The sequence below is a fragment of the Microcaecilia unicolor genome, chromosome 5, assembly GCF_901765095.1.
Source record: "Microcaecilia unicolor chromosome 5, aMicUni1.1, whole genome shotgun sequence".
Taxonomy (NCBI): Eukaryota; Metazoa; Chordata; class Amphibia; order Gymnophiona; family Siphonopidae; genus Microcaecilia; species Microcaecilia unicolor.
In genome coordinates this window covers 53,068,061-53,095,067 of record NC_044035.1, presented here as the reverse complement: position 1 = coordinate 53,095,067, position 27,007 = coordinate 53,068,061, and the positions used below count along the sequence as shown (strand labels likewise).

At 43.8% G+C, this 27,007-nt stretch overlaps 1 protein-coding gene across 1 annotated transcript in view; it reads right to left on the bottom strand.

The window, feature by feature from the left end:
- LOC115470035 (zinc finger matrin-type protein 4-like) overlaps positions 1 to 27,007 on the bottom strand; it is a 239,821-nt gene that overhangs the window by 36,182 nt on the left and 176,632 nt on the right. Inside the window, exon 5 of the mRNA XM_030202900.1 lies at positions 8,932 to 9,028. Within this exon, the coding sequence (XP_030058760.1) occupies positions 8,932 to 9,028 (97 nt within the window). The remainder of the gene's footprint in view (positions 1 to 8,931; positions 9,029 to 27,007) is intronic.

The following is a 27,007-nucleotide window of genomic DNA, read 5'->3' as shown; positions in this document are numbered from 1 at the left end:
TTTCTTTTTCTCATCACTGCTGTATTTTCAGACCTGCACTTTGCGCTTGCAAAGTCCATAGGTGCAGAAGTGCTCAAGCTGTACACACAAGTTGGAGTGGAGGAGTGACCTAATGGTTAGAACACTGGTCTTGACAGCCAGAGATGCCCAGTTCAAATCCCACTGCTGCTGCTTCTTGTGATCTCGGGCAAGTTACTTAACCCTCCATTGCCCCAGGTACAAACTTAGGGCCCCTTTTACCAAGCTGCAGCAAAAGGGGGCCTGCAGTAGCATCAGCGCGTGTTTTTCACGTGTGCCGAGGCCCACTTTTACCGCAGCGGGTAAAAGGGAAGTCTCTCTTGCCTGCAGGAAATGGCCGTGCGGCAAGTAAAGCACTTGCCACACGGCCATTTCAGGGGGAGCCCTCACCGCCACCCATTGAGGTGGGTACCCGATTGCCATTGGGTACACTCTGGCGCTACATAAAGAAATATATTTTTGTAGCGCTGGATATGACAGCATGCTAGGGGTGAGAAGTACCGCTGGGCTGATGCGGTAGTCCGGCAGTACTTCCTGTTTAGCGAGCGGTAAGCCCGTGTTAGGCTTACTGCCACTTAGTAAAAGGGGAGTAGCTGCTATGGGGCCACGGGGGCCTGAGCCCCCATAGATTTGGCCCTGGACCCCCCTGCCAGCGACCCTTTCAACCCCCATTCCTGCTGCCAACCTGCCACCTGCTACCTTTGCTGGCGGGGGACCCCAACCCCCGCAAGCCAAAGTCTTCCTTCATTTGGTTTCTCAGTCTGACGTCCTGCACGTTGTACGTGCAGGACGTCAGACTGAGAAACCAAACAAAGGAAGAAGACTTTGGCTGGCAGGGGTTGGGATCCCCCACCAGAAAAGGTAGGCGACAGCGACAGCGGGCAGGGGGTCGAGAGAGTCATCGGCAGGGGGATCAAAGTTTTTTGAGGTGTCGGCAATGGCGGCGGTGGGGTGGGGGTCTAAAATGTGCCCCCTCACCTTGGCTCTGGACCCCCCTACCTCTGAAGTCTGGCTACGCCCCTGCCTTAGATTGTGAGTCCTCTAGGGACAGGGAAATATCCAGTGTATCTGAATGTAACTCACCTTGAGCTAATACTGAAAAAGGGATGAGCAAAATCTAAATAATACATACACTGTGACTGACTGCATTTTCAAAGGGCAACTCTGTGGGGACTTTCCTTTTCAAAATGAGTTTGCAGACCCGCAGGGATCTTTTTATTTCTTTTGATTTTATTTTCTGGTTTTGCTCCTACTTGTCTTTTGCCCAGTTTAGTTTTACTGTATTTTTGCTTCTTTTTCTTTATTATTTTTTTACATTAAAAAAAAAATGTTAGATACATTTTATGTGCTCGGGTGGCCTTGCTCCTGGGATATTTCCAACCCCGTTTGAATGCATTGCATTACCCAGCGGATGGAACATACAACTACAGCAGGTCAGAGGCCAGCAAAATCGCCTGCTGTACCTTGTCTTGCTTTCTGGGAAGGATTATAACAGCAGGAAAAAATGTATTATTCATATCATAATTCAGCGTCCAACAATCGCAGTCTCTTATGATGAGCTTATCAGAAAGAGCCAGGAGGCATCTGTCTGTGTACTGATAGCCCCACTCTAGTGCTGGAACATACTATACTGATACAGGATCAGCAACGTATCTCTCTTTTTCCTTGCATCTTATTTTTTTTTCTAATTTCCAAACGCTTTGGATCCTATACTCCCCTGTCCGTCTTCATTCTATAAATGATCACTGACTCATTCTCCCGAGCCCCAAAGTTGCCCAGCTTGAATTCACTTGACATCACACTTTTTTCTTCGCTGCTCTCTTCTTACCATCTGTGCTGAACTATCTTTTAAAAACGTTAAAACCCCTATTAAAACCTATATATTCCGTAGGCTTTCAACATCACTTGAATTGTGGCAAGGAGTGTGGTACTCATTCTCATTGTTGTTCCTCTTATCCAGTGTTTCCCAAGTCCAGTCCTGGAGTACCCCCTTGCCAGTCAGGTTTTCAGGATATCCACAATGAATATGCATGAAAATGATTTGTATATACCAGGGGCGTATCCACGGGTGGGCCTGGATGGGCCTAGGCCCACCCAGTTTGGGTTCAGGCCCACCCAGCAGCGGAGTGGAGGGAGCAGGCAGCGCTGATCCTGCATCTGCCTCCTTCTCTCTGACGGCAGCGCTTCCCAGACGCTGCCTCCGCCGCCACGATCTACCTCCTCCCTCTGTCTCACTCAACAGCAGCGGTAGCGTTGCGATTCAAACACGCTGCCTCCTGCTTCTAACCCGGAAGCGTCTCCTCTGCAGAGGAGACGCTTCCGGGTTAGAAGCAGGAGGTAGCGTGTTTGAATTGCTACCGCTGCTGTTGAGAGTGAGACAGAGGGAGGAGGTAGATCGTAGCGGCGGTAGGCAGCGTCTGGGAAGCGCTGCCGTCAGAGAGAGGGCGGGCAGGTGGAATGGGAGGGAAGGATGCATGGGGCTGAAGGAGAATCGCTGGACACATGGATGGGAGCGGGAGGGGAGAGAGGAGAGTCACGTTATGGATGGATGGTGGTGGGGATCAGGGGAGAGAGAATTGCTGGGGATGGATGGATGGAGGAGGGGGGCAGGGGAGAGAGGAGAATTGCTTGGGATGATGGATGGATGGATGGAGGTGGGGTCAAGGGGAGAGAGGAGAATTGCTGGGGATGGATGGATGGATGGATGGAGGTGGGGGGCAGAGGAGAGAGGAGAATTGCTGGGGATGGATGATGGAGGTGGGGGGGTAGGGGAGAGAGGAGAATTGCTGGGAATGGATGGATGGAGGGGACAGGGGCAAGAACAGAATTGTTGGGGATGGATGGATGGGAGCAGGGGAGAGAAGAGAATTGCTGGGGATGGATGGAGGGGAGAGGAGAGTTGCTGGACATGGGTGGATGGAGGGGAGGGAAGAGGAGAGAGGAAGGTTGCTGGACATGGGTGGATGGAGGGGAGGGCAGGGGGCAGAGGAGGGTTGCTGGACATGGATGGATGGAGGGAAGGGCAGGAGAGAGGAGGCTGCTGGATATGGATGGAGGAGAGGGAAGGGAGAGAGAAGAAATGCTGGACATGGATGGAGGGGAGGGAAGAGTGAGGAAGGAGATGAGATGAGGGAAAAAGGAAGAGAGGAGAAAATTGCACATGGATGAAGAAAATAGGCAGAAGCTGGATCCACTGGACAGTCAAGTCTGCGGAGGACCCAGAGCAAGAAATGAAGAAGAAAGGCGGAAAGTAAAGAAATAAATGGAAAGGAAGCCCTGGAAACGGAGTAAATAGGACAGATAGCAGCAGAATCAGATACTGGGCCAGTATGATCAGAAAAACAAAGTCACCAGACAGCAAAGGTAGAAAAAGATCATTTTATTTTCATTATAATGATTGGAACATGTCCACTTTGAGAATCAGGTGCTCAACATTAAAAGATTATATTTATTTACTTATTTATGGCATTTTATCCCACATTAAACATGAATTAGATTGGAACCTGGGATCATTTAATGTTTTTTTTCTGGAGAGAGTAATGCATTGCCTCCCCCACCCCCCAGGCTCTCTCCCCGGCTATAGCCAGCTCTGCAATTTTGAGGGGAGGTGGACGGGGGGGGGGGGGGGGCGGACCGGGGAGAGAGCCTGTTGTTAAACATTTACCAGCACACCACTGTCTAGTGCCCACCCATCCAACCTGTTGGCCCACCCAAAAATTGACTTCTGGCTACGCCACTGGTATATACGGCCTCCATTATATGCACATCTCTTTCATGCATATTCATTGTGGATATCCTGAAAACCTGACTGGCAAGGGGGGGGGGGGGTACTCCAGGACTGGACTTGGGAAGCACTGCTCTAATCTATTCCCTACCTCTTCCCTTTCCCTTGGTCCTTTTCTGCTTATTATACTAGTCTGGTTGAGTCTGATCTTTCTGGAACACGTGATTAGTCTTTCCTGTTTTTATTGTAGTTCTTTTCCTACTTTTAAATTATTTTAGTCTGTAAACCACCTAGATCTGCAAGCTTAAATGGTATACCGAGTTTTAATAAACTATAAACTAACAGGAGTGATCTGTCTCAGTTCTTTCTACGGTTCAGTGCCTCCGTGTGCTGCAGCATCTCCTGTGGTAGGCTGGTTTGTCCCACGGAGTGCCATTTAATTTAGGCACTCAAATGGCACATAAGTGTGGACAACCTGTTATAGAATTGCCCTTCACATAGTAAAGAATAATTAGCTAATTTTAACCAGTTATTGCTTTCAGAAAAATTTCAGCCAAGCCTAACCAGCTAATTTTCAGGCTGAAAATTTGCCTTGATCTAGTTGGCCAAAATGAGGCTGCTTGTATCTGGACCTATTTGTGTGACTGTGGTTAGCTCTTCAAACTTCTCTGATTGCGGCTGAACATCAGTATTTAACCAGTTAAATTATAAACATGATCCAGGACTGCCTCCACTGCCACCCATTTTTCACCCAGCCAAATTTGTTCACCTGGTGCATCAAAACATTTGTCAGGTTTTCCCAATTAACTCCTGAAGTTAGATGGTTAAGGAGGTCATTTTAGAAGCATTTACACATGGAACTAGCAGCATTAACCCAGAGGTTTGAGAGTGCAAAAGAAGTATGTGTATATTTACCATTGATTTAACAATGGGAACACAGATATATTTTTTAAATGTCCTTGTCGGCTTCAGCACCAGCTCTGAGGCATGCATAGGTTTCATCAAAAGAGGCAACAACTGATAGAGAGGGTAATTGTGCCCAAGCTCCTGGGAAGTTTTTTGGAGTTCAAAATGCTACATTTCACAGTTTGGGGCTTTGCCACCCCAGCTCTTGTGGATGTGGCACCTCTGCTGCTTTGCACCTGACTTCTCCCCTCTGTTTCCTCTGCCACTGCTGCTTTCTGTGATGTGCAGTAGCGGCAATAAAGCAGAGAGTGATCCATGGAGCCTTTCATCATTTCCTGCACTGCTACACACTCTGCCAGTGCAGGTGCCAGTCCTACCCCCCTGAAGTCACTTCCTGTTTTTGAGGGGTGGAACTGGTAATTGTTTTGCTCTGAAGGGGCTTTGTGCCCAACGCAGCCACCCCTTTTGCTTACCCCTAGTGTACAGGCCGAGTGACCTGTCTCTTCTAGTTTTTTATATCTGAATTCATGCCACTTAGGTAGCCAAGGCTTTGCCATCATTAATTCTTATTCTATGCAAACTTCAAGTAAATATTATATTGCTGGCCTTCACAGAGACACTGTGCCTAATAGATCACCATGGGTCCCCTTTATGCCAAGTAGATAAAACCCTTATCTGTACGATGTATGGGGGCTGTCAGAGTGAAATCCATACTCTTGGTTCCCTTGGTACATGGTCGCTGGGCAAAGTGCGGCAGAGAGAGGAAGAGCAGAAAACAGCAGCCCCATCTGTCTTTGTTAGATAAAGGCAAAAAAAAAAGTGTAGAAAAACAATGGAGAAGGCTTTCTTATTCTGACACTGTCAGAATGGAATCCTGCAATTATTAGATAACAGACCAAGCGGAATGAACCTCCCAGGGTGACCTGTACTCTGATGAGGTTCTTATTCACAAGGCATGGTTTTGCCCAGAATGTGGAATACAATTACAATATGATCATTAGGCATTGAGATTAAACAAATATTAGTGGAAAATGCTGTATGCTATACCAAGGTCTCTCAAGCCTGCCCTACTGATGGGTTTTCAGGATATCCACAATGAAAACGTATGAGGTGAAGTTGTATGAATTGGTCTCCAGAATATGCTAATTCCTCTCATCAGAACAGCTTTTGGGAAGACCTGCACTAACATACAGAACATGAATCCAGAATCTTATGCCCTGAACTCCTTCTTGGGGCTCCGCGTGAGCCACATCTCAATGCTCTAACCTCTTCACTACCTCTTCTTCTCCATATTTGGGCATAGTCTCTCCAGGGCTGTTTTTACCTATGGGCAAAGGGAGCAGCTGCCACGGGCCCAGCACCTGCAAAAATAATACTTATGGAAACCACTTTGACTGTATCTACAAAAAGGTGGTATATCAAGTGTGGAATAAACAAACCAACAAGCAGGGGAGGGCATGGGCATGTCTTTAAGTTATGTGCGTAAATTATAAATTACTGTTAAGCATTGTGCTCTTAGATGCACCAATTTATGCCAGATATAGATGTGGTATAAATGGGATGCCTAAATTTAGGCACACCAATGCGGGTTTATGCTAGAAGGTGCTCCCCATGCTGCACTGGAGCACCTCAGTGGAAGCATTCTGTTATAGAATTGCCCCCGCTCAGTGACATGGACCTAAATACACTGTGGAATGTTATTGCCAGAAAAAATTATTTATAAAGTCATTTGGAATGTAATCATAGTTTAGGTGTAGCCATACACCCAATCTTGGGCGGGCCTGAGCCCAAAGTGGGTGGGCACAAGAATAACCATACTAGGTCAGAACAGTGGTCCATCTAGCCAACTACCCTGCTTCCACAGTGGCCAATTCTGGTCACAAGTACCTGGCAGAAATCCAAATAGTAGCAACATTCCATGCTACCAATCCCAGGGCAAGCAGTAGCTTCCTCATGTCTGTCTCAATTCTGGTCGCCACATCTCAAGAAAGATATAGTAGAATTGGAAAAGGTGAAGCGAAGGGCGACTAAAATGATAGCGGGGATGGGACGACTTCCCTATGAAGAAAGACTAAGGAGGCTAGGGCTTTTCAGCTTGGAGAAGAGACGGCTGAGGGGAGACATGATAGAGGTATATAAAATAATGAGTGGAGTGGAACAGATGGATGTGAACCGTCTGTTCACGCTTTCCAAAAATACTAGGACTAGGGGGCATGCGATGAAACTACAGTGTAGTAAATTTAAAATAAATCGGAGAAAATATTTATTTATTTATTGTTCACTTATATCCCACATTTTCCCACTCATGCAGGCACAATGTGGCTTACAAACATTAAATAAAATTACAAAATAGGAAAACTTAGAAGAGTATACAAGGAGTATGCAGGGGGAGAAGCATCTAACAGGGTGAACTAGCAGGGTAGGAGCCAGGGAAGGTGCATCAAGCCACGGTATAAAGTGAAGAGTAGGTCTTGGCAAAGAAGTAGGTCTTCAACAACTTTTTGAAGAGGGCGTGGTACGCTTGAGTTTTAAGGTGTTGCGGGAGAGCATTCCAGTGCTTAGGACTCCAATAGCAGAAGGATGAGGCGAAGATCTTCTTGCACTTGACACCCTTACAGTTTGGGAAGTGAAGGTGGAGGTAGGAACGAGCAGCAGGGTTGGCATTCCTGGGCGGGAGGTCGATCAACGGGTGCATATACTCCGGGGCAAACCCATAGATAATTTTATGGGTCAAGGAGCAGAGTTTAAAGGCAATGCACTCCTGTACAGGCAGCCAGTGTAATTTGAAACGTAAGGGTTCGGCATGTGCAAAGCGTCGTTCTCTCAGGATGAGTCTCGCAGCAGTGTTCTGAACTGTTTGCAGTGGCGTTCCTAGCCTGGATGACACCCGGGGTGGATCGCCGATGCACCCCCTCCCGGGGGGGCGCAGGATATCTCATAACCTGCTTGAAGACACTCACCCACTCATGTTTAATTTTTTTTTATTGTCCCTCATTTGTGGGCCTATGTTTAAATTTAATTATATGACTTAATATTTTATTGGTTGCATTTCTTGTTGTTATTGAAAAACTTTAATAAAATTTATGAACAAAAAAAAATAACTTATTTACAACAACCTAGGAGTATTTTCAACATACTTTTTTTATACCCTTAGCTCAGTGACAGTCCTCAACCAGGAGACACACCAGGATTTACTCTGGATCCCTAAGTCCTGGCCTCTGCTACATGCCAACTCTGGTGCTAGAAAATGCCATTTCCCATTTTTAAAAAAAGCCTTTTGCCTGCTGCATTAAAAGTGGGCCTTGACGTGAAGTGAATCCATGCACCGACGCTACCTCAGGGCCCCTTTTACTACAGCTTGGTAAAAGGGACCTTAAGTGCGATATTCAGCACTTAATCAGCCGTGGTGAACTGCATAACCATAGGACCGTCTTTTATGCAGTTACCTTAGTCTGTTAAGTGCTAAATATCGACACTTAACCAGCCAAGTGCTAGCTCCTCTCCTGGAAGGCCCCAAAAATAGCCAGTTTCACGTTGGGAGCTAACTGGACATTTTCAGTGGGACTTTCTAGCCCACTCCTCAAGTCACTTTACTGGCTCCCTGTCTGCTTCTGCATACAGTTCAAATTTCTCTTACTGACCCTTTAAATGCATCCATTCTGCAGGCCCCCATTACCTCTCCACTCTCATCTCTCCCTACATTCCTCCCCGTGAACTCCGCTCACTGGACAAATCTCTCTTGTCGTCCCCCTTCTCCTCCACTGCTAACTCCAGACTTCGTTCCTTTTCCCTCGCGGCACCTTATGCCTGGAATAGACTTCCTGAGCCTGTACATCTAGCTCCATCTCTACCTGTTTTCAAATCTATGCTGAAAACCCACCTTTTCACCACTGCTTTTGGCTCCTAGCCACTACTTAATTGCCCTCCCCTTGTTCCTTTCTCACCCAGTACTTCCCTCACCCTTAATTGTCTTGTCTGTCTGTATATTTTTAGATTGTAAGCTCTATTGAGCAGGGACTGTCTCTCTGTGTCAGGTGTTCAGCACTGCGTGCGTCTGGTAGCGCTATACAAATGCTAATAATAATAATAATATCACCCGCTAGCCCCGAACAAGTAATTTAACCAGCCAGGAGCCATTTCTGGCTGGTTAAATTGTTTGAATATTGACCCCCCCCCCCCCCCCCCGGAATTCTTTTAACCACTCAAGCTATGAGGAATTGTCCAGTGACACTGCTCATCAGAAGAGTGCAGTTTGAAAGAATGAGGTCATCGGTTCTACCTACTTGTTCTGATGTCGGGCTCCTAGAAGATGAGCATGATATTGCACAATTGAGTTTAGTACCACGTTGCATGTATTGCAGGTATAACTGCTTTTCAAAGCTGAAAGAGAAGAAAAAGATGGGTTAATGAATATGTGGGGGAAATGATCATGGGGAATCATAAGTACACAAGTACATAAGTAATGCCACACTGGGAAAAGACCACAAGGGTCCATCGAGCTCAGCATCCTGTCCACGACAGCGGCCAATCCAGGCCAAGGGCACCTGGCAAGCTTCCCAAATGTACAAACATTCTATACATGTTATTCCTGGAATTGTGGATTTTTCTCAAGTCTATTTAGTAGTGGTTTAAGGACTTGTACTTCAGGAAAACGTCTAACCCCTTTTTAAACTCTGCCAAGCTAACCGCCTTCACCACGTTCTCCGGCAACAAATTCCAGAGTTTAATTATGCGTTGGGTGAAGAAAAATTTTCTCTGATTTGTTTTAAATTTACTACACTGTAGTTTCATCGCATGCCCCCTAGTCCTAGTATTTTTGGAAAGCGTGAACAGACGCTTCCCATCCACCTGTTCCACTCCACTCATTATTTTATATACCTCTATCATGTCTCCCCTCAGCCGTCTCTTCTCCAAGCTGAAAAGCCCTAGCCTCCTTAGTCTTTCTTCATAGGGAAGTCATCCCATCCCCGCTATCAGTTTATGTTTCAACATTTTTTATTGGTGTCATACTGAGATTACAAAGTCCACATTCTGAGAATACACAAAAAAATTTCCATATTAAAGTACACTGCACAATTATGTGTCATTATTTACCGGCACCAATCTTTTAGGTTTTATCCCCAACCCACCTCTTGTTATTATCTTCCAAGCTTCTTGCAAGAGCAAATTCAAACTCCCTTCCCATCAATGTTTGCAAGTCATCCACCTTTCCTCCCCTCCCCCCCTCGAGCCCCTATCCCCGATATCCCCCCTGGGTTTGTGTTCTGATAACCCAGGTGGGTCCCTACTCCCCCCCTCTTGTCAACCTACTCCGTGGAGATATATCATCACTTAACCAGTGGTCCCCATGCAGGTCTACAACATATTTAACAATAAGCTGCGTCCTCGTGGGCTTAACCCCTGTATATATGGATTCCAGATCAGTAAGAAGTGTTTTTTCTTTTTTAGATTCCCTTTTGCCTCCCTAGCTTCCCAGGTAGCTAGTTCATGTATTTGGTTCCGCCATTGCCAATACTCCGGTGGCTCTGGAGATATCCACCGCTGTAGCACACTCTTACGGGCCACCAAGCATACCTTGCGACACCACGTCCTAGCACTTTTAGTCTTGTTTTTAAATGCAGACTGCGTGTCTAGCACGAAGTGGTCCCAAGTTCCACTCACTGGTGCCCCTATAATCTTGGACATAAATCCCTGAACCTGGTTCCAAAAGGTTCGTTCCCCTGGGCAATCCCAGAAGGCGTGATATAAGGTGTGAGGTGTATACTCGCATTTAACACATTTCGCTTCCTGTATGGTGTTAATATGGCCCCCCTGCTGTCCCGACATATACGCCCGCATGATCACCCGATATCCACATTCTCTGAGTCTCTCATCTGTAGTAATTGTTGGTAATGATTTCAAGGTGGCCTGTATGTCCCATCTATCTAGAGCCCTCCCCGACTCTCTTTCCCATTTATGTTTGATGCAGCTAAAATTTTTGGGGGGCTATGCGGCACCAAGGCTTTGTATAGGGAGGATACGGTCATTCCTACCAGCTCCAAGGTTTGGAAAAAGGTCTCTATTTTATGACCTATTTTCTGTTGTAGACTAGGTTGATCCAAATGTAAAATATAATGTTTGACCTGAGCATAGGCGAATCGGCTTCCCCATGTACTCCCTAATTTCCCTTGCAGCTCTTCATAGGTTTGAAGACCCCCTTCTCGTCGAAGCAAGTGTTCCACCTTAGTGATGCCACACTTCTCCCATCGCATGAATGTGGTATTACTCTGCCCAGGTTCGAAATTGGGATTGCCTCTAAGGGCTAGTAACTCTGATACTGTCGGCTTCCCCCCCCCCCCCCCCCCCCCCATGCTTTTAACCAGCACCTGCCATACCGCGCGCATCGGCTACAGTAATGTACAGTGTTTGAGTTGGATTGGGATTTGATTGTTCTCTACATGCAGCAGAGTGAGGACATCATAGGGAGCAAAATAAGCACGCTCCATCTCCAAAGGCGTGAATACACTAGTCTGGCCCACCCAATCTCCCACGTCTCAGTAAGCAGGCCTGGTTGTATAAGGCTATGTCCGGAAGTCCTAGTCCACCCTCTCCCCAGCTTCCCAACATCAGTTTAGACTGAATTTTAGGTTTCTTATTTGCCCAGCAGAACTTACTGAAAGTCCCTGTGATCTGTGCTAGGTCTTTCCGCAGCAAGCGGAGAGGGATTGTCTGTAGCAGATACAGCCATCTAGGGAATATCACCATTTTAATTAAGTTCACTCTGCCTCTCAAGGATATGGGAAGGCTGTCCCAGTGTCTCAGCTGATTTTTTGTCCCTACTAGCAAGGCATGGACATTCAAGGCGTATAGCTTCTCTAAATCCATAGTCATCCGGATCCCCAAATACTTAAATGATCCCTCTCCCCGCTATCAGTTTAGTTGCCCTTCGCTGCACCTTTTCCAATTCTACTATAGAGAATATGAGTGAGGGACCATCCAAGTGTTATACATACGAAAAAGAGTTAAGAGAAATGATAGAGAGTTGATGAGAGATTGAGAAGAGCAAATAACAATTTCGTAGTACGAGAAGGAATCTATTCCAATGATTTGTATTTTGCAATCTCCTAATTAGGTTCAAAGCACACAACAATAAGAAAAGCAACTAAAGTAGCTGGGAAGATATGTATACAAGCTAGTATTTTAAATAAACTAAATATCACATTAGTGCCCTATGAATTTATGAAACAGAAAAGTCTTTAAATAGTTATGAAAAATGGCATAGCTAGTTAGCTGTCGTAAATCCCTTGGTAGACTGTTACATAACTGTGCAACATAAAAACTAAATGAACTGTTCAAAACTCTTTTATAGTGTAAACCTTTGACCGAAGGATAATAATGCTGTAACTCATCTTTAAGACCTGATGATCATCTTAGTCTCGGGTATGAAAGAAATTAGCTAAAGGATTGGAAGCTGATGTAGAGTCTATAAAGATTTTACAGACTAGGATTACAATTTTATATTTAAATATTTTTATTTTAATTATCCACACAAGAAATAACAAATGAAATGTATGGGTAAACAAACAGGACAATTAACAGTTTTCTAGAAATACATCACCCATCCACCCCAACCCCCCCCCCCCCCAAAACCCCAACCGCTAAAGTATGGAAAGAACCAAGAAGCCGACCCCAATCCCACAATGAGGGAAGGAGCTTATACATCAACAAGGAGTTAAAAGTATATAGTATTCAATAATGAAGAATGTACACGTGGACCAAGTGTTACGATTTTAAAAATAATTTGGGCATGAACTTGGAGGTAGTGTAATTTAATTAATAATGGTATCGATCTCTCATATTTATAAGTCTTAAATATTAATTTAGTGGCAGTATTTTGTAACGCAGTTTGCTGAAGAAGAGAACGTATAAAGAGGAAAAGATGGTAGGAAAATGAAACCCATAGAGGCAGGTAAAGAGAAAGTTCAAGAGGAAGACAATGAAGCATTCACACATCTTGGGAAGTACTATCTATCACTACAGAAATCAAAAAATTGATGAAGTGGTGAAGTCTTAAAGACACATGCCAAGAAGGCAACCATCCAAACTCACAAATATACCAACATTCACAAAACACTAAGGGGTCCTTTTTCTAAGGTACGGCAAAAATAGGCCTTAGTGCATCCCTATGTGGATCTTTCCCATGTGCTAAGACCATTTTTACCGCAGCTGTAAAAATGCCTTTTTTGTATTTTTTGCATTAATGGCCATGTATTAATGCTACTTAATTATTATATATGGAGCAACAAATGTAATACCTCTATTACATAGAGGGGCATTTTTGAAAGAAACGTCTAAGTCGGCATTTGGACGTTTTACAAAGATGTCCAAATTCCGAGGCGTGGAGAAGGTCATTTTCAAAAAAGATGGACGTCCTTGGATTTAGACGCTTTGCAATTTGGACGTCTTTGATTTTCGGCCATTTTCGAAACAAAGACGTCCAAGTTTAAAACGTCCAAAGTCAAGCCATTTGGACGTGGGAAGAGCCAGCATTTTTAGTAGACTAGTCCCCCTGACATGCCAGGACAGCAATCGGGCACCCTAGAGAGCACTGCAGTGGACTTCATAAAATGCTCCCAGGTACACAGCTCCCTTACCTTGTGTGCTAAGCCCCTAAAAAAAAACCCAAAACCCACTGCCGCCAACTGTACACCACTGCCAAAGCCCTTACGGGTGAAGAGGGCACCTATATGTGGGTACAGTGGGTTTCTGGTGGATTTTGGAGGGCTCACAGTTTCCTGCACAAGTATAACAGGTTGTGTGGGGATGGGCCTGGGTCCACCTGTCTGAAGTGCACTAAAATACTCCAGGGACCTGCATACTGCTGTCATGGACCTGAATATGACATCTGAGGCTGGCATAGAGGCTGGCAAGTAATGTTCTTCACCACATGTTTTGGGGGTGGGGGGGTTAGTGACCACTGGGGGAGTAAGAGGAGGTCATCCCTGATTCTCTCCAGTGGTCATCTGGTCATTTGGGGCACCTTTTGTGACTTATTTGTAATAAAAACAGGTCCAGCTGAAAATGTCCAAGTTTTAGTGCTGGACGTTTTTGCTTTGTTCCATTATGGCTCAAAGACATCCAAGTCCTAGGAACGCCCAAGTCCCACCTTGAACACGCCTCCAATACGCCCCTTGAGATTTGGACATCCTTGTGACGGACTTCCGAGAAAGACGTCCAAAATGCGGTTTTGATTATACCGATTTGGACGTTTCTGTGAGATGGACGTCCAAGTGCCGATTTATGTCACTTTTTGGACGTCCATCTCTTTCGAAAATGAGCCTGATAGTAACATAGTAGATGATGGCAGATGAAGACCTGTACGGCCCATCCAGTCTGCCCAACAAGATAAACTCATTACACTTACTATGTGATATTTCATATGCATGCCTGACCTTTATTTATCCTTGCCATTTTCAGGGTACAGACTGTAGAAGTCTGCCCAGATTTGCTTCCCAATTACCAGTGTTGCCACTCAATCTCCAATAAGCTTCTATGGATCCATTCCTTCTAATCACTTAGACTGAAAGTCCTTTGGGGTTGGTGTGTGCTTGCAATTATCACTAATAAACACAACCTCTTATGAGTCCGTGAATCAAAACACCAACCCCAAAGGACTTCCAAGCTAAGTGATTTTTCAAACTTTTGGAGGACATTGATGTGGATAAATGAACAGTTGAGAAATGTTATATATACAGTGAATATAATGGTTGGTACTCCAATAATATTAACAACTAATTTAAAGATTATTTGATAGGGCAGAAGGCAGGGGAATGGTGCAATGATGGGACAGCATATAGTGCTGCGATAGGTGTTAAATTGTACCTCCAGTGATATGCAATTTATTCATGCTAAGCATCAAACAAAAATGTTTAAAAATATATTTTATAGTATTAATATGAATATGTGATTAGGTTTACACTGGTATAAAGATAGTAGTATTTAGAATTCAATACCACTATTATAGTAAAGAGCCCAGATAAATTGAATGCACTAAATTTTAACTGCCAGACCCTTGACCATTCGTCAAACATTTGGAGATCCCTTCTCATGGTTTCTATTCCCTCCAGAGTATCCACTCTATTGGCTATCTTCGTGTAATCCACAAAAAGGCAAACCTTTTCTTCTAACCCTTCAGCAATATCTCTCACAAATATATTACAGAATTGCACCCACCCCGAAGCACTCCACTACTCACCTTCTTTTCCTCCAACTGGATTCCGTTTACCGCCACTCTGTCACCTCTCAGTCAACCAGTTTCCTATCCAGTTCACCACTTTGGGTCCTAAGTTCAGCCCTCTCAGCTTATTCATGAGTCTTCTGTGAGGAACCGTATCAAATGCTTTGCTGAAATCTAAGTATGTTACATCTAGCCCATGTCCTTCATTCAGTTCTTTGGTCACCTAGTCAAAGTCAATAAGATTTGTTTGGCAGGATTTTCTTTTGGTAAAGCCATGTTGCCTCGGATCCTGTAACCTGTTGGCTTCTAGAAAGTTACCTTTCTTTCAGCAGCGACTCCATTATTTTTCCTACCACCGATGTGAGACTTACTGGCCTGTAGTTTCCCATTTCTTCCCTGTCTCCGCTTTTGTGAAGAGAGACCACATCCGCTCGTCTCCAAAAAATTAAAGGGGGAACACTAAACAATTATTTGCTGAAACAACCTACTGAAACTAATTTTGTTAATTTATTTATTTTAATTCTTTGGAATTGGAGAAACAACTCAATATTGGCCAAAAAATATATATTTGTTAAATAAACAAAACTGCAATGCTCCTTATAGCGTCTACAGTACTTGCATAGCATGTTATATTCTTAGGAGACCCATTCTCATCATTGGTTTCCTCTTTTAAAAAGGGAAAAAAATACAGTGAAAAAAAGCTCCCTACCAGGAGAAAAATGACTGTTTCTAAAAAAAACCTTTATTTTCATTCCAAACCTAGGGCCTCTTTTGTCAAGCCGCGCTAGCAGTTCCTGCACAACTACCACACCAGGGGCTGCTAGCGCAGCTTGATAAAAGAGCCCTTAGCAAACTGCCAACAAATTTTCCCCAATTCCAAAAAAAAAACCCTTCCAATCTTATTTTAAAAATTTTCTATATATTAAAAAATGTTTAAATATTTTAATGTAGTCCATGCTAGCATAATTCAAAAAAGGTGGTCATTTAACTTTGTAAGATCCCTGGTTTAATTCTGTTCCAATTGGCGTACTACACCTCTTCAATGTTTCCTTGTGGTTTTCAATCTTCTTTGCCCACAATCATTCCTCCTTGTTCCACAAGGACGGCAAAGCCTCTCAGAGGGCTATGTTCCTCCGTCACAACATCCAAAAAGACAGCCAATGCCACTAAAACCGATCATGAGCCCGGGGGTGGGGGAGCAATGGCGGTGAACAGCACTGAAGGAAGGCCTCTGCTGGCAGGGCTTGGGGACCCCCGCCAGCCAAACCAGCAGACCTTAGGGGCCCAAATCCAATTTAGGGGGCCAAGGCCCCCAAAGCCCCCTCATTGTTACCCCACTGGTTTACGATCCACTGCCCTAACTACTAGGTTACTCCTCTGACCTGCTTGCAGCTGTATTTAGAATGGCCATAATACCTGAAGCTGACATAGAGCCTGTTTTTTCTTTTCGGTTTCACTTTCAGAGGAGAGGGAGGGGGTCAGCAACCACTGGGGAATTAAGGAGGGGTCGTGCCTTAATCGCTCCAGTGGTCAGCTGCTCAACTGGAGCACTTTTTTATAACTTGGATATGACTGAAACAGGTCTAGATAAAAATGTCCTTCTTTTGAAAATCATTGGTGAATGTCCTACTTTTGGGCCCTCCATAGACCCACCTAAAACATACTCACAACACACTCCTTTGCTATTTGAACGAACTGAAGTACAAAACTTCCAAATTCAGACTTTCCAAAATCGGGATTTGGATGTTTTAACAGATGGATTGGGGGGGGGGGGGGGGGGGGTAGGCATTTTGAGGCATCCATTTGCTTTGAAAATGAGCACCATAGGCTCCTATGTGACTTTATAAAATAGTATTGTAAATCCAACAGCGACAGTGCCTACATCCAAGGCATAGACATCATGCTTGCTCGACAGCAGGTGTAAATTTTAGTGCATCATTTATAAAATAGGTATGTATATTGCAATGCCACCCATGCGCTGCCCAAAATCTACCCTGGGTATACTGGTTCAGAGTTAGAAATAAGGACACAATGGATGCAGCTGGTGCACAGGAATCATACTATAACTAAAGGTTAAAGGTGACAATAGCAGAGGAAATAGGAAAACAGCGAGATATAATAAGGTGCCACTAGGTGGCATCAGACTAAAGTAACATCTGCACCGCCCCCTATAATTCTTTTCTTTGAGCTATGTACATGTTAATATGTTACTGTAAATGTCCTACAGATTAAATCGCTGAGGTGACTTTGATTGCCGACCACTGCAGACAGGGCTTTTCTGTGCATGCAGTTGCTGACCCCTGTCTGGCTTCGGTGGGCTGTTATCCAACCTGGCTGGCATACTTGGCACCATACTACTGATAAATGCCCACTGGCTCAGGATTCTCATCGCTTCTGTGTGTGTGTGTGTGTGTGTGTGTGTGTGTGTGTGTGTGTGTCCACTCACAGGTCCATACAACTAAATTGTGGCAGAGCTTCAGTATGCATTTGTGTATGTGAATTATTCTTGTGATGTTGGCTACTCAGCCACTAATAGGTCCATACAATTGTGGCAATAGAGAGTTCCTTCAATGTCCACTTGATATGAGCATGTTACGAAGTTTTGCACACAGGTACCTAACCGCCAACAGTTCGTATAATCTCCTATTAATGGTTTCATGCAGACTGAGTCCCCAATTTTCAGCTCAGGCATATCTCTTGCAGATATGTTATGTCTTGACTTAAAAGTTCTCCTCTTGTGTTGAAGTTTTCCTCACATACATGTATCATACAAGGTTCACATAGCTAGCTATTGGTACAGATAATCATCAGTTTCCTTGACATAAAGCTATGCATGCCCTCTAATGGTGAATTTCTCCAATATAATATAGCTTTCAATGGGTCCCTTACTTTCAATTTTTGGTTTTCTGCATAGGTTCTTCACTATCTTCAAAGCAGATTCAGCTTTGCCATTAGCTTGTCAATCTCTTGGTAATGTGGTAACATTTTCAAACTTCTACTCAGCAGAAAACCTTTTAAACTGCATGCAGATCAATTGAGAGCTATTATTCAAGATCACTCACTCAATCAGGTTGACCATAACATACAAACTATACCTTGCAACATTTGATTGTGACTTCAGCAGGTTGGGAGCAGTTCAGTTTCTTAGAAGTCTGAATAGTGATCCACTATCAAGATGAACTCCTTCCAGTAAAATTAAATAACTCCATACTGACAAACTGGCAAGGTTGCCTTGGCATGTCACATGACATCCTTGTTTCCTTTTATTCCTCAACTGCACATCAGCTGTGATTTTGGATTGATGCTGAAGACTGCACCTTCAAAAAGATATAAACAGGATGGAGTCAGTCCATAGGACGCCTACTTCAATGGTCAGTGGTCTTCATAAAGCATATGGGAACAGACTCGGAAGAAAAGCAGAAGATATATATGATAGAGATATTTAAATACCTCCATGGCGTAAATGCACAGGAGTTGTGTCTCCTTCAATTGAAAGGAAGCTCTGGAATGAGGGGTAGGATAACGGTGAAAAAGGACAGACTGAGGAGTAACCTGAGGAAATACTTCTTCACAGAAAAAGTGGTCAATTCATGGAATGGCCTCCCAGTGCAGGTGGTGGAGATGAAACTGTATCTCAGTTCAAGGAAGCTTGGCACAGGTACATAGGATCTCTAAGAAAGGGATAGTAGATAGCATGGATGGGAAGACTGGATAGGCCATATGGGGCCTGATATTCAAAGCGATTTAGCTGGTCTCTGACCTGTTAAGTTGTTTGATTAGGGCTAGCTGCTAATATTCAGTGGCACTTAACCAGTTAACCGCTACCGAATATCACTGTTAGCACTGAACTGAAAGCCGGCTATGTTGGGGTTTTCTGGGTGTGGAATCAGCACTTGGCCGCTTAAGTGCTGATATTCAGGCTGTTATGTTTTAACCAGCTTAAAAATAACCAGATATTCAAAGCCAGAGCCCACATACAGTGGGGGAAATAAGTATTTGATCCCTTGCTGATTTTGTAAGTTTGCCCACTGACAAAGACATGAGCAGCCCATAATTGAAGGGTAGGTTATTGGTAACAGTGAGAGATAGCACATCACAAATTAAATCCGGAAAATCACATTTTGGAAAGTATATGAATTTATTTGCATTCTGCAGAGGGAAATAAGTATTTGATCCCTCTGGCAAACAAGACCTAATACTTGGTGGCAAAACCCTTGTTGGCAAGCACAGCGGTCAGACGTCTTCTGTAGTTGATGATGAGGTTTGCACACATGTCAGGAGGAATTTTGGTCCACTCCTCTTTGCAGATCATCTCTAAATCATTAAGAGTTCTGGGCTGTCGCTTGGCAACTCGCAGCTTCAGCTCCCTCCATAAGTTTTCAATGGGATTAAGGTCTGGTGACTGGCTAGGCCACTCCATGACCCTAATGTGCTTCTTCCTGAGCCACTCCTTTGTTGCCTTGGCTGTATGTTTTGGGTCATTGTCGTGCTGGAAGACCCAGCCACGACCCATTTTTAAGGCCCTGGCGGAGGGAAGGAGGTTGTCACTCAGAATTGTATGGTACATGGCCCCATCCATTCTCCCATTGATGCGGTGAAGTAGTCCTGTGCCCTTAGCAGAGAAACACCCCCAAAACATAACATTTCCACCTCCATGCTTGACAGTGGGGACGGTGTTCTTTGGGTCATAGGCAGCATTTCTCTTCCTCCAAACACGGCGAGTTGAGTTCATGCCAAAGAGCTCAATTTTTGTCTCATCTGACCACAGCACCTTCTCCCAATCACTCTCGGCATCATCCAGGTGTTCACTGGCAAACTTCAGACGGGCCGTCACATGTGCCTTCCGGAGCAGGGGGACCTTGCGGGCACTGCAGGATTGCAATCCGTTATGTCGTAATGTGTTACCAATGGTTTTCGTGGTGACAGTGGTCCCAGCTGCCTTGAGATCATTGACAAGTTCCCCCCTTGTAGTTGTAGGCTGATTTCTAACCTTCCTCATGATCAAGGATACCCCACGAGGTGAGATTTTGCGTGGAGCCCCAGATCTTTGTCGATTGACAGTCATTTTGTACTTCTTCCATTTTCTTACTATGGCACCAACAGTTGTCTCCTTCTCGCCCAGCGTCTTACTGATGGTTTTGTAGCCCATTCCAGCCTTGTGCAGGTGTATGATCTTGTCCCTGACATCCTTAGACAGCTCCTTGCTCTTGGCCATTTTGTAGAGGTTAGAGTCTGACTGATTCACTGAGTCTGTGGACAGGTGTCTTTCATACAGGTGACCATTGCCGACAGCTGTCTGTCATGCAGGTAACGAGTTGATTTGGAGCATCTACCTGGTCTGTAGGGGCCAGATCTCTTACTGGTTGGTGGGGGATCAAATACTTATTTCCCTCTGCAGAATGCAAATAAATTCATATACTTTCCACAATGTGATTTTCCGGATTTAATTTGTGATGTGCTATCTCTCACTGTTACCAATAACCTACCCTTCAATTATGGGCTGCTCATGTCTTTGTCAGTGGGCAAACTTACAAAATCAGCAAGGGATCAAATACTTATTTCCCCCACTGTAGGTCCCAGCTTTAAATATCCAGGAATAACACCATTGGCGGTGAGTAAAAATGCTCACCGACGACGGCTGAATATTGACCCCATGGTCTTCATCTGCCTTCATTTTTCTAAGTTTATAAATATTTTAAATAAATAGTTGCAGATAGAACACATGTCCACAAAGTCTTTCTGACCGATATTCAGCCAGCGGCGGTCAGCGACTTTTTAAATGCTGACCGTCACTGGCAAATTTAGCCCTGGATATTCAGTGCCAAGCGATCTGCAGGCACTGGCACTGAATATCCAGGGCTACATTGTCCTGTAGTATCTGGGCCCCAGCCAATATTCAGCTTTTGAACTGTCCTAAATTCACCCGCTTAGCTATGCTGGTGCCGGCACTGAATATTACCAACACCTGCGCAACTGCCGGCTCCTCCCCAATGCCATCCCCTGTATCGCCCCTGACCTGCTCATTTTTTTATGAGCAATCACAGTTGATACTCACCGGCACTGCCCACTTTAGTCCTGCCCGATATTGGGGGTTAGGCAGCCACAGGCAATTTTAATAGGTAGGAGCCTCTCCCGTCCACTTAAATTGCTTTGAATATTGAGCCCTTTAATCTTATCTTGCATGTTAGGCCTGTGAAGGGTTCAATGGGCCAGTCAGTAACATGTTTCACACAGATGTGGCCTGAATGTATATGTGTTAGTGTCATGGTCTCAGGCTCTAAGCAAATTATCATAGACTCAGGAACAATGTGAGCCCTTGGGCTGCTGTCGACGAGAAGCAGCAGCAGGCCAATCCCTCCAACCAGGACTGGACTAACCAAGCAGGACTGGAGCAGACTAGAAGTGCAATAAGCACATAGACAGGAACAGACCAGAAGTGCACAGACACACAGGCTGCAATAAGACACAAACCAGGACTTGACTAGGCAGGGAACACAGAGACAGAACTAAATAAAGCCAGAAGAGAAAGCACTCAATCGGGCCGTGAGGCTGACCTGGAACCAATGCACACAGAGCCCTCTCATGTGGGCCACAAGGCCAATCGGGAACCCAAACACAACAGCAGAAGGAAGAGAGAACTAGGCAGAGCACTAGGCGAGGCAGGTTAGGCTGAGCTCTAGGCAAGGCAGGCTAGGCTGAGCTCAAGGCAAGACAGACTAGGCAGAGCTCTAGGCAAGGCAGACTAGGCAGAGCTCAAGGCTGGGCCACATGGCCACACAAACACACAACTGAACAAACAGGAGCCCAAGATAGAAGTGCTAACACCAGCACACAGACAAGCTGAGGAACTAAGGCAGAAGTTCTAAGCCTGGCACACAAACAAACAGAAGAACTCAGGCAAAAATGCTAACCCTAGCACACAAACAAACAGAAGAACTCAGGCAGAAGTGCTAACCCTAGCACACAAACAAACAGAAGAACTAAAGCAGAAGTGCCACACAGGCACACTAACTAAGGAACAGGACAGAAGTGCTAAACAAGCACACCAACTGGGGGAAACAGGGCAGAAGTGCTAATAAGCACACCAACAAACCTGAAGACTTTTGGCTTTGCAAAAGCCCTGAATGGATGTCCTCCACTTCCTTAAAAAGGCCCTCACTGATGATGTCACAACTATAGGACAGAGGCAGGAAACACACTGAACACCAGAGAGAGGCTTGGAACACACAGGAAGTGGAAGCACTACAGGAAAGAGGATTGAAACACACTGAACACCAAAGTGAGGCTTGGAACACTCAGGAAATGGCAGCAGAGGCAACAATGCAAAGGAAACAGACTGAAGCTACCTCTGAAGCTGACCACCCGAAGACAAGGTGAGAGTGAAAAGTGCAGTCACGACCACGGTCGTGACATGTTAGCATCTCTGACTGCAATCATTTGCTATATTAACCATGACCCTTTGTACAGAATGCCATTTTGTATGCTGATTTCATCCCTGAATGACCAGTATTCCCTAATTTCAGCTGGTGTTTCCTCAATCGAGCTGGGTCATCAAGCCAGAACTACAGACTTCATTGCTTGAAAGGTCTCATCTCTAGCAGTGTACTGTTTTATCGGATGCAGCCTCCAGTCTGTGACATTCCGATAATCTGCCTGGTTGATTTGGACAATGTCAGTTAGTTCTTGGTGCACTCAACAAAACCTGAGGTGTTCAATACCAGTGCCGGACTGCTGATGGTTGTCTACAGTGGTTGTGCTGAGTGTGTCACTAAGAAACATCTCAGAGCCTGGCTTATAAATAACATTAAGGTTGTAATGTTGCAGCATCAGTAACATGCTCTGAAGTCACTTGGCTGCACACAATACAGATGTTTGAAGATTGCTATCAGAGGCTTGTGTTGTGCTTCTGCTGTAATTATGTCTCAGTCATAGAGGTAATGATAAAAGCGCTAGCAGGCAATCCCTATGCTGAGATATTTCTTCAATTTGTGCATAATTATGCTGATCAGGGGAAAGTGTCCTAAACGCAAAATCCACTGGATGACTGTCTTGCATTAAATGGTAGCCAAGCCCAGCATTGCTACTGTAGCGCCCCCTGACATTGGCAGTATCATATCCATTTTTGTACAAATGATGCTAAATATGTCAGGTTAGCCAAATGGTGGTTCCCTGAATGTACATAAGAATAGCCATACCGGGTCAGACTAATGGTCCGTCTAGCCCAGTATCCTGTTTTCAACAGTGGCCAATCCAGGTCACAAGTACCTGGCAGAAACCCAACTAGTAGCAACATTCCATGCTACCACTCCCAGGGTATGCAGTGGCTTTCTCATGTCTGTCTCAATAGCAGACTATGGACTTTTCCTCCAGTAACTTGTCCAATCCTTTTTTTAAACCCAGATATGCTAACTGCTGTTACCACATCCTCCTGCAATGAGTTCCAGAGCTTAACTATTCACTGAGTGAAAAAATATTTTAGTCTCTCTTATTTGAACTTTTCTAATTCCGCGATATCTTTTTTGAGATATGGCGACCAGAATTGAATGCAATACTTCAGGTGAAGTTGCACCATGGCGTGATACAGAGGCATTATATTATTCTTGGTCTTTATTATTTTAATATCTTAAACAATTGTTAACTGAATTGGTTAGTACTCTATTTACCATTAATTTTCTCTTTGCTTCATGTACAATTTTTCATTCATAATAGATTTTCTAAATGTCAAACATCCATAGCTATCCCAGTATGTTTATGATATTGTATTGTAAAATTGGATTCTTACAACAAATTACTTTCGTATGCATTATTCTTTGTTATGTATCCTATACTGTTTATTGTAAGCCACGTTTAACTCAAACTTGTTTGGGATAATGTGGGATATAAATGTCACAAATAAATAAATTACCATCCCTTTCCTAATAATTCCTAGCATCCCATTTGCTTTTTTGACAGCCACCGCACACTGGGCAGAAGACTTCATCCTATTGATTACAGTGACACCTAGATCTTTTTTCTTGAGTGCTGACCCCCAAGGTGGACCCTAGCATCAGGTAACTATGATTCAGATTATGCTTCCCAATGTGCATCACTTTGCTTTTGTCCACACTAAATTACTTCTGCCATCTGGATGCCCAATCTTCCAATTTCCTAAGGGCGTCCTGCAAATTTTCAGTTTTAACAACTTTGTGTCATCTGCAAATGTAATCACTTCACTTGTCATTCTGATTTCCATATCATTTATAAATATGTTATATAGCACAGGTCCCAGTACAGATAGATCCCTGTGGTTCTCCACTATTTACTCTCCTCCATTGAGAAAAATGGCCATTTAACCCTACCCTGCTAAGCCAGGGGAATACAAGGAACAACTATTATAGCAGATGTTATCAGATATATAAACACACTTTTTATGGTAAGTATGAAAAATTTACAATTTCTGTTCAGTATTGCTATTGATGTTATTGTATAGTAAGATAGAATATGGGCAACAAAACAGTAAATGTTTGCAGTACCACTTGGAATATTAATTGTCAAGCTACACCTAAAATCACATTAACCAAAGGTTTCAGTTCCATGTTTCCAACAAAAACTCTTAGAGATAACATTTCAGCAAAGGGACATCTTCCATATAAACTCCCGTATAAGGGGGAAACCACTTTATTTTCCCAATTCTTTTACTGAAACTCCTCCTTAAAAATGTATTTTTCTATTTTATAGCGGTTCTTTTTCTGTAACCTCTGGATTGAACTAATTCAGGTAAACAGAGTTGATTCTTGTGTTTGAGTATTAAAACAAAGATTATTAATAAAGATTATTTACTTTCTACTCAGAGCACACACCAAGCTTATGTGTTTAAGTGCAAGTCAGTCACTTATATTTCTTCCAGGTGCATTCTTGGGTTGGCTGACTTGCAGGACTAGATTCCAGATCCTGGACTCTGATGGATATGTCCTCCTCTTCTTTCTTCTTCCTACTATTCTCTGTTGCTAAACCCTATCTTCCTGTTTTATATGTGCATTTATTTATGCCAGTGGCGTAGCCAAGGGTGGGCCTGGGTAGGCCTAGGCCCACCCACTTTGGACTCGGGCCCACCCACTTTGGACTCGGGCCCACCCAGTAGCAGCACATCTATGATGTAGTTCGCAGGGATTCCGAAGCCCCACTAGCTGAAAACTCCCAACAACTGTCCCTATACCTTGCAAATAGCAGATCTTCACCTGCAGCAAGCAGTGACTGATACATACTGCTCACACCGGACCCATAGCCTCCCCTCTGACGTATTTCCTGCCTATGTGGAAACAGGAAGTTGCAGCAGTGGGAAGGCTGTAGGGCCAACATGACCAGTGTGTCTTAGTTGCTTCTCACTGCCAGTGAAAAGATGCTATTTAAAAGGTATGCGGGAGAGGGGGATGTTTGAGACCATATGGCATGCAGGCGAGAGAAAGAGAGACCAAATCACCTATAGGACTGGGTGGGGTTCTTCTGCCCACCCATCTTGGGCCCAGGCCCACCCAAAATTGGGTGTCTGGCTACGCCCCTGATTTATGCTAGTGTTTTTATCTTCTGAAACCTAAACTTTGTGTTCCTAAACAACCCAACAAACAAAAAGATAATTGAGGTACCCCAGCTAATCTCTCTTCTTTTATTCCTCTGTTACACTTCCTTAATTCAACATCTTTTTCACTCAGGCCTCCTCACTGTTGTTATATTTATGTGTGATTGTATGCCTTATTTCTCTATATACAGGTAAAAAATGACAGAGCAGCAGTGGTGATTAAAGCTGCACCAAATGTCGTTCACTGAATATTAACAGCCACTTTAGGTTAAGTAATTTATGGTTTTAGAACTCTAGGTCAATTTCCAATGCAAATCTGCATTGTTTCTATCAATTATTTTATATGCCTGCTCCTGATTGTAGTAAGTTCCTTCTTCCTTTATATTTGTTTTAAATAAGCTCAAATTGCTTTAGAGGGCAGTCTCACAACTTGCCAGTCACACACACAAATCTTCCAAGTTGCTTCTCTATTATGTCCGGATACTCAGCTTTACATCTATCTCGCAGTTCAAGTATAATGCCAATTTACCTCTAGATAAATAACAAGCTGTAAAATTTTCAAACTATTCACACTAGAATGACTTTGTATCATGATGGACTAGTGAGGTCATAGTACCTCAACACAAGGGGCATCTGTGACCAAGCCCACTGCCTGGTCATGCTTTGGAAGTCAATGTCAGACTGCATTTTAGTCCAGAAGTCTTGTTTTTTTTATCATTTATTTATAATTTTTCATTTTACAAGGGTCACTTGCAAACAGTAATACAGAGATTACATTAATACAATATTAGAGGAAAACAATCTCAACTAGATAAATGGATTATATACAATCTTTCTCTTTCTTAGACCACGAAGAAGGGCAACCTTCAAAAGCTAATCAAGAAATGTATTAAGTTATGTCCAATAAAAAAGGTATCATCTTATTTTCTTTTCCATGTTTTATTTTGTTTGATTTCTATTAGACCACAAAATAAATAGGGAGAGTGAAACAAGACAAGGAGATCAATTAAACAACAGTAAACAAAGAAAACGTGGTACTAACCTGATTATCCCCAGTTATTATTTATCTGAATCATTATTCCACATTGATCATCTGGTTGGCTTCTTCAAACCCAAGACGGTGTATAGTCAATTAATTTCATTGGAAACATACTTATTGTCCAATATTAGTGGAAATAATACACCTGATTTCATTTTTTTCTCTTTTAAAACCAAAAATTATTTAACAATACAAACACTTGAATCTCTAATCCAATTCCCACTGATTAAGGTAATCCCAGTTTCACATCCAGAAGTCTTCTTAAGGGCTTACATTTCTTAGACAAATGTGGCATGAATTTTGCTAGGTAACTTACAAGCCCAGTGAAATGCTACACTTATCTGCAGAAAGTGGCATATCCTGTATGGCTTTAATTTTCGCCAGGTCTGCTTTCAGGCCCTGTGAAGAAAGGATATGTCCATGAACATGGACTTCCTTCACTTTGGTTTATCTTAAAACTGAGCCATAGTTTCACCGGTCTGCAACAGTCCATTATGGCTAAGAGCTTGTTATCATGGTCATACTCTGCTTTTCATCAGGGTCATCACA